This window comes from Rosa rugosa, chromosome 7, assembly GCF_958449725.1.
Source record: "Rosa rugosa chromosome 7, drRosRugo1.1, whole genome shotgun sequence".
NCBI lineage: Eukaryota > Viridiplantae > Streptophyta > Magnoliopsida > Rosales > Rosaceae > Rosa > Rosa rugosa.
Window position 1 is genome coordinate 26,132,070 of NC_084826.1, and position 8,913 is coordinate 26,140,982.

General features: G+C 39.4%; 1 protein-coding gene and 1 long non-coding RNA gene across 2 annotated transcripts; both read right to left on the reverse strand.

Annotated features, from left to right (window-relative positions):
* Window positions 1–258: 258 nt before the first annotated feature.
* LOC133723773 (uncharacterized) lies at window positions 259–5,792 on the reverse strand. The gene is made up of 6 exons (XR_009853252.1): window positions 5,600–5,792; window positions 4,062–4,149; window positions 3,816–3,910; window positions 2,329–2,466; window positions 1,058–1,157; window positions 259–280 (listed from the first exon to the last, which is right to left on the reverse strand). It is a non-coding gene; the product is annotated as an uncharacterized LOC133723773 (long non-coding RNA).
* A 1,052-nt stretch (window positions 5,793–6,844) lies between these two features.
* On the reverse strand, window positions 6,845–8,359 carry LOC133723117 (vegetative cell wall protein gp1-like). The gene has a single exon (XM_062149946.1). The coding sequence runs from the start codon at window positions 8,357–8,359 to the stop codon at window positions 6,845–6,847; it is 1,515 nt and encodes a 504-aa protein (XP_062005930.1).
* Window positions 8,360–8,913: the final 554 nt, after the last annotated feature.

Consider the following 8,913-nt stretch of genomic DNA (forward strand, 5'->3'; position numbering starts at 1 on the left):
CACAATTTTGTCAACACAAAATTAGATCAAAGTCAGAAAATATGGCGATTTCGATTTCTCTAGTAGTCAATTCCAGTATAAGAGCAAGAATCAAAGCATGCTTCTTTTAACCATTATATGTATAAACCCAACGAAACACATCGAACCACAAAAAAGCTGGCACCTCTAAAATCCTTGCACAAATTCCCAGTCAAAATAAAAAGCTGGAGGTCTGGGAGAGAATTCTTTATGATCAGAGTCATAAAGAGTGTGAGAAGCAAAGCATGGCCTAATGCAGTGTCTGAGAAACAAAGCATGGCCTAATCAAATGTCACATATATAAATTGATCCCACGATGAAAGCATTGGAATTAAATTACAATTCTATGAAACTTATATATATATAAAGGAATCACAAAATTGTTGATATTGGATACGTTTCCCATATTGAAATTATCATTCTAGCATGCTGCAATCTGCTATAGGCTTAATTGTTGACATTGTTGGACTGAAATTTCTTTTCTCAGTAAATAAGACCTTTTACACTAAACAAAACAGCAAGGAAGACTAAGAATAAAATCTCAGACCCAAATTGAAATCAAAACATAAAAAAGCAAGACAGCAAGAAAGAAGAAGAATAACAATGTTTACAAAATGTTAAAAACAATGTTTACAAATTGAGGTACTACGGCCTTCTCTGGCTCTAGCTCGATCAAGACATCTGGAGAATACCCAAAGTGGCTACCATAATAACAATTTGAAAATCACAAATTGACAATGATAAAGCTAATCTACATCTACAAATCAACCAAAGTCAATAAATCAATGCCAATCAATACCAACTAATCTGATTGAACATGACAAAGTAAATCTACGAAATCAAGCGAGCAACCATCCAATGAAAATTTTGAAATGACCAAACATCAGAAACAAAGCTTGAAACCTTTCCAACCAATTACCCAAATCCCAACTCTGAAGACAAACAAAAGCCCAAAAACGTAAAAACCCATAGCAATTCAAAACCAACAACAACTATAAACACAACTAACAAAAACAAAAGTAGAAGAAAATGGCCAAACCTGCGATCCTCACTCTCGCCAAACCCACCAAAGCCACAATTCAGAACACCACAGTCCCTTCTATTACTCCAAAAACACCTCCAATTTCTGAATTAAACACCTGATTCACAAAACCAATTACCAATTACATAGTTCTCCAAAGCACCATAAAGTTTGTACCGTGATTCTAATCTAACAAAAAAGCATGCAAACCCATCATAAGCTCAGAAATAATTTTACCTACTGAAATCAAAGGAATCATACATGCTTTTGATTGGTTCTGTATTTCTTTATTTGATTTACATTGAAAGTGAAAGAGATCTGGACCTTAATAACATACCAGTTTTTAGATTTCCAATTCTTGATCTTTTTTTATCCAACATTCTCACCTAACCTAGCTAGCTTGAGAAATATTCAGTCACAATTTGCATTATATATATGTTTCCAGTTTACTATATATCCATCTGATCTACCTATCTTTAAAAGCCTAAATTGAACATCAGCAACTTGACTTTCGTTCTTCATTATAATATGTCAAAATGGGTGTTTATGAGGAAATAAGAACCAACCTACTAAAATAATAGAGCATACATTGTTGAATTTGATGGATCCACCCAACAATTCAAGATGAAATCACATATGCATGAACCATTTGAGTGATATCATCAATCATAAATGCATCTCCTAGTACCAATTAATTCATAGATGTATAGATACATAAAGCACATGAAAGTATGCTTCATGACAAAGCTACACAGATATATATATATATATATACATATCGATGTCTGGCAAAGCTACACAAATATACCAACAGAAAGTGATATATATATCTGGCAAAGCTAGACAAATATATCAGGCAAAGCTATATACTAAGCACTGAGGAATTGAAAACTGAACCAACTTGTCCCAAAAAATTCGGTTTATGATCACAGGTACGATAGACTCAAACAAAGAAATATCAGGACAACTTTTCTCAAGCAGTTATGATAAATCGAAGTCCCCTATTAGGACAGCTGAATAAATAAATCTACTCCAGATAATCACTCAAACTAATTAGGAGAAACAAAACCTCCATCAAAACACGCAACGCAAGATTGGATCTTTTTGGTCAATAGATGATTACACAGATTCAGAAGTAGGAATCTGATCAGAAGGGAAGCACATAAAATACAAACCAAAGTGTGTATTGATTCATTAATCACAGTAACGTCTTTCACCAAAATCTAAACAAAACAATACGACGAACGATCCAAAGCAATAAGGTTGAAACTTGAGGGAGAGCAACTAACCTCCGATTTCAGATGATGAGGTGAGAACTTGCCTCTGATCTTTCTCTATCTCTTCGTGCAAAGCAAAGAAACACACCCGATTTCTGTCTCTTTGTCTCTATCTCTTCGACCCTAAACCTCTCAATCCTCCTTATACGACTGTAGAAAAAAGAAGCAATCCACTGAAGTGAAGAATATATTATTCTGGAATAAACTTAGTAATGCATTCAAAAACAGTGGAACTAATCTCTACTATTTTAATGTAAATGCAAAATATTGATGTTGAATACTGATACTGAACAAAAGTGTTTATAGAGAGACAGAGAAAAAAAAAAAAAAAAAAAAAACTGATATTGAACAAAAATGTAAATAGCAGAACCAAAGTTTAATAATTTGATGATTCATTGAACTATAGAAACTTTTTAATTGATGCTACATGTAGTTTTCTAAAATTGTGTTGATTTAAAGACCAATATGTAGTTTTATTATGTTTTGTTTTTAGAGAAAACAAAATCCAAAATTCACAGATTCAAAAAAATTGATGAACATGGTTAAAGATCACTCGCACAACTGCAGTTGAAAGCTATAAAGAATAACATGAGCATTTGAACCAAAGTGATACAGAATCTTGAACATTAGATCAAATTCAACTTGAACAAACTATTGGCGGATTAACAATCAAAATATAGGAGGTGTAGTTTTCCAAAAGAGAAAAAGAAAACAAAACAGTTTAAAAGCTATAAAGTATAAAGAGAAGTGGATACAGTGGTCCAAAATACAAACAAATATTTAAGAGTTTGAAGTATAGTTTTCAATTAACAGAAGAAATATATTTTAAGCTGTATCAAGTCAGCAAGATATTATGCAGTATAGCTGTAGATAAAGAAAGGCTTTGTTAGAAAGACAATCATATAATTCAGATCATATAGCACTTGTAGCAAATTTTAATGCCAGTTTTTTTTCCAAATTGACATCAATTGTTATTCACATTTTTTTCATTTGTAAGCTGATTGATATTGACAGAAACAAAAACATGATATAAAGTGAAATAGATTGAAATATAAACCTCCATAGAGCAAAATAACTGATAAAGAGCCACCTAACCAGAAAAATTTGAAAACAACAAAAGATACAGCAAAAACAGGTCTCAGGTTAAGGTTACATCTGAAGGTTTAAATGAATTTTTTTTTTTTTTTTTTTTTGTTTTTGGGATTAATCGAGGATAATAGGGTTTTCATTTAGCTGCTAATAGGATTCTCATATTGGAAACTAACTTGGTGCAATAGGATTCTAATTTAGCAGTTAATCCAATTTCATATTTATTTATACTTTGACCTTCTCATATTCACAGCCACACTAAATTTGAAACAGTGCAATCCACTAATGAACAATAATGTTAACACTGAAGCCAATAGTAAATGATACGGGAACAAATACAGTAATTGATCTAAAGAGAGTGCAGCTAACTTCTACGAATGTAATGTAGTCGTCTTCAGAGTTTTACTTACCTTCAAAAGGTAGATGCATCAGTTTTAGGAAGCCTTTTGAAAACTGCGTTTTGATGAGCTAAGTTTATTTTGATAAAGTGCACACAGTATCTCTGCTGCAAGAAAACAAAAAAATCAAGATAGATGTTATACTAAAGGGAAATCAGACAGAAATAAAAAAGCCAAACAACCCATGTCTAATCACCACAACCTACGGTTTAAGAAGAACAGTCCCAAAACATAAGATTATAAAGAGAGAGTTGTTACCAGATGCAGAAGAGACCAAAAGCTCCTTCAACCGTACCCCTTTCTAATGCTCTTCCCTTGATGCTCAGTGCATATCCTTCCAGTAAGTCTGCATGCCCATGCTAGTGTTGTGTGAAAAAAAGAACATATTTATTGCATTAAGTAACATAAGTCAGGCCTCTTTTCCACTTTATTTACATGATTTTCTGGATCTCTTAATTATATATATATATATATATATATATACGGAGCCGTTCCAAAGAGGACGTCCGCACTTTCGCTAAAGTGCGGACGGCGACGCTGCAGCTTGGCTCGGGGCGCGACGGAGCGGCGGGGGTTGCCGGAAGGACGCCAGGGGTCGGGCGGAGAGGTCTGCAGTCGGTGGAGTCGTCGGCGACGTCATTGCAGCGCTGCCCAGAAAACCTGCAGTTGCAGGTCGGGTTGCTGCCCAGAACCTGCAACCCCGACCTCGAACGCTGCCCACAACCGTCTGAGATGCCTCCGGCCTCCCTCCTGCAAGCCGCGCGCCGCCATTGCCGCCTGGAACGCCTCCGCTGCGTCGCCGTCTGCGTCGCCGTCCGCACTTTAGCGAAGTGCGGACGTCCGCTTTGGAACGGGCCTACATATATATATATATATATGTTCCGGTGCACACACAGAATCCTTTTCACAACTTATCACAGAACCCTTGATTGACAATATAGGGTTCAGATAGTGACTTTAAGCGGGCATTATAATTTATGTCCTGTTTTCCTCTATCATTGTCTCAACTAATAAACAATCAATTGATTCAAACAATATCTAATAAGAGAGATGCCAGCTCAGACAGGTTTCACCACATCACTAAGCTGCACAAATAGATGAAAAAAGAAGAGAGAAAAAACACGTTGTGGAATATATATATATATATATATATATATAGCTACATTTGCTGCAGCACGATCTCAAACATAAACCTGTATTCTTATATTACTTCAATGATTTTTTCCGAAACCAAAAATAAGTTTTCACTTTATTTTGGAGGTATCTACTAACACAATACTTTACATAGAAAAGGAGGACAAATTATTTCTATGGACACTGTACAAAGGATTCTGCTGCAGTCTTTGGACAGCAGTAGCAGGTCGTGCATTAACAGAAACCACAGTTGTTGTACATGCTTTTCTCCATTCACTCTATCCTACCCCAACTCCAAAGCAAAGAATAAGCAGAATGTCTCCTCATTCACAGTTAAGAGAAGTAGGGTTTTCAAGGTGTAGAGTTTACTGAGACCCCTTGTCGTAGAGGCGAGCAAGGCCGGTCCATATTTGAAGTTTGATTCCTACATTACATGCACACCTCTACCTCAAACACCAAAAGAGATATAGAATCACTATTCCAACTTTTATTCATCAATCACTTGTAATACTATCACGAATGTAGAGTACTAAACCCTGAATTAAAGACAGACAAACTCCATTAAAATTGGAACAAATGCCAGCATAGATCAAGTCCCCTATTCTTCAACCCCAACGTAACTATGATCTTAAAAGAATTTCTCGGTGAAGGCCAACACCAACCAAAAGGAGGAATCTTCCTGCTTCTTTCATAACATTAAGCCATATGCTGCATTTGGTTTGAAACTCTATGCTTAAGACCAAGACTGCAATTTTTCAGAACATGAGACCATAAAGCACACGATTTCGATGCCTAAAGGAAGATTCAGAAAGAAAACAACTTGATCAGAAATAATGAGATGACAACCAAATTGAAGGTTACCTGGATATTAAGAAGAGGCGCCTCTATTTCTCCAAAGAGCAATTCTAACTCGATGCACAGTTTATACTCAATGCAAAAATTGAAAAACCACCTCTCCAGAAACAAACCCAAACCCAAACCCTCCACCACAATCTTGAATCCCTCCTCTTCTCTTCTATTCCCACCCCAGCAAATCAAAAATTGAAAATCTCAAATCTGGCAAATATATAAGCATAGAAAACCAACCTCTCCTAATCGGTGGTTTAAGCCCAACCTACGTATCGATGTGGTCGATACTCGCGTCTGATGCTATCGGACAGCTTGATGGCCACGCCTGCCTGTACTCTCAGAGCTGGATCCGTTCCGAACACACTCGAGGGCACAACCGTCTTTTCACCTCACATGAACAGTAGAATGTTCCAGTGCTTAGGCGCTTTAGGATATTTCCACCTCATACTCTTTCTCCTTTCTCCCGGCTCCACACTTTTCCGAGGAAACAAGCAACTCCTCCGAGATTCTTCTGGGTCCAACTCCAATCCAATCAAGAACCCAACTTTTTATCTGATACCATGCCCGTGACGAATGAAGTTCTTGTTTCTCGGAGAAGCCTGTTATTCATTAATTGTTCAAGTTTCGCACTTTAGATTTGCTATATATGCTCAGAAACGTTGCATTATAGTAATGATGAAATGCCCAGATGGTCCGTGTAATGAGTTTCTGAATCAAATTTAGGCTGCAGTACGTAGTATTAATAAGAAAAGATACAAGTTCCCTTTTGTGGTATTGATCTAGCACTGCATGGCCATAGACCCTTATTATTAGGAAACAAGGCGATCAACAATCTTCAGTCACATCCAACTAGGAGTGGAAGCTGAAGAATCAGAACCCATATATGCCCCCTTTTTCCAACACTTACATATAATATCACTCATATTTTATTCTCTCATCACAAGTTATATAGTAGAGCCTAATAAATCCAAAAACATGAAAGTAATTAATTAAAACCGTTTAACAGTTCTCCTTTGGTCGATTCTCAGTTGTGTGTTGTTGTGCTTTTTGTCTCCCACTTAACTGTGTCGGCCGTTGACATGGCTCTTGACATCGAATCCATCCCCATTGGGCTTCCTAGTGAGAGCAAGGTGCACGCCCGGGTCGTGGTGAGTGCAGGAACTGTTGTACACAACGGAGTTGTTGATACCTTGAACATTGCTGTTTGTGAATGAACTCAGAGGCAGCTGTGATGAGCTCCCTGCCTTAATTCCTTTGTGGTGACTTTTGTCCTTCATTTTTGGCTTGCCTTCCTCGCCACTGCTGCTGCTGCTGTGGCTTTTATCAGATTCATGACTCCCAACGGTCTGTGCCGACTTACCATTGTGGCCTTTCTTGAAAAGATAATGAGAATGCTCCCCACGTTGCTCATGATGTTTATTAGGGGATCGCATGAGTTCCATATAAGCCCCTTTGTTATCACCTGCAAGAGTTATGACCCTCATGCCTGAAGCCTCCTCAGAATCAGATGATAACTTCTTCTTGGTGATTTTCTCTTCCTGCTTTGCATGGTGGGCATGATTGCCAGGCCTTTGGGACTCACGAGTAGAGTCATGATCCTGCTTTGAGACTCCAGTACTGAACCAGGAAGTCGGCTTTTGATCAATGGTCTTTTGGACCAGCACCGTCTTCTGCTCAGCCTCTAATGGAATCCTTTGATCAGTTTGATCTGCAGTGCTGGACCTTAACTGAGATGGTGGCAGTTTGAGAGGAGAGGGTGGCGGGGCAGTAGGTTTGGGCCTGCTAGGCGACTGAGGTGGGGTATTATTCACCGGCTTAAGGGTTCTGGGAGGCTGAATGTAACTGGGACTAGGCTCCCGAGCAGTACTGGGTAATGAAATGGTTGTGCTTCTGGGTTTAGGCGGAGAATAAGTTTGTCGTGGCACTGAAAATGTAGCAGCTGCGGGTTTTGGAGGAGAAGTCTGTGGTGGTGGTACTGCTCTTGAGGTAGCTGGATAGTCGGACACTGAAGTAGTGACCCTGCTTCTAGGAGATGGCACCCCTGATGTAGAGGATGGGGCTACCTTTACAGGAGATGATGGTACTGATGAAGAGGATGTGATGGCAATTGCAGCTGCAGGAGGGGATGCTGCTGAGGGAGCAGAACTAACGCCACGAGCTGGGGACGATGGAACAGATGCAGTAGAACTCGCCACAGCCAGAGGTGGTGGTGGTGCTGGAGTAGCAGCAACCGGTGGGGGTGCCACAGCAGATGGCCGTGGAGTTGGAGTTGGGGCTGCTAGTGGCCGTGGAGTTGGAGTTGGGGCTGCTAGTGCGGGCGGAGTTGGAGCTCGGACCGCTGGTGGCGCTGGAGTTGGAGTTGGGGCTGCTGGTGCTGGCGGAGTTGGAGCTCGGACCGCTGGTGGTGGTGGAGTGGGTTCAACAGGAGGAAGAGAAGCTAGCGGCCTCAATGTAGGTCGAACCACAGGTGCAGGGGCAGGGGTTGGTGCCGGGGCTGGTGCAGGAGCCGGGGCTGGTGTAGGAGCCGGGGCTGGTGCAGGAGCTGGGGTTGGTGCCGGGGCTGGCCGCACCATGGAGCTTAGTCGAAACCAAGGACGAGTAGGTTGTGATGCCATAATTAATCACAAGGAATAGTTCGAGGTAGAGAGTCTATCCTAGAATCAATGAAGGAACCTAGGAATTGGACACAATGAGAAATGGTTCGTGTGTGCTGTTATTTATAGGTATCAGAAGTCTGGGCACAGCAACTTAAGTTTGAGATAATAAAAAAAATTGAGGGGATGAACTAACGGAGAAAAACATGCAAAGCACGCTAAGAGGGGAAAGTGAAGAGAGAAATAAGAAAGGCATCAGATGCTGGCAACTTCTGGTCTCTTGTGAAGGGAAAAAAGCACCCTGAATTCATGATGCAAGATTGGTATCCAGTAGAGTAAATTAGAAGAGTTATGATGGAGTGACCTCCCCTTGTTTGTTATTGGGGATTCTCTACACCATAAACAATCTTCAACAATGACATCTTCATGCAGGCATGAACTTTTTACATTTTAGAAAACCAATTGCCTCATTACTTTTGAATTTGTTTTAATTTCTTTAGGATTTGACAGCTAATTGACAACAAATACCATTG

Coding starts and splice junctions, on each gene's coding strand:
- LOC133723117 (XM_062149946.1), bottom strand. CDS start 8,359: ATGGTGCGGCCAGCCCCGGCACCAACCCCAGCTCCTGCACCAGCCCCG.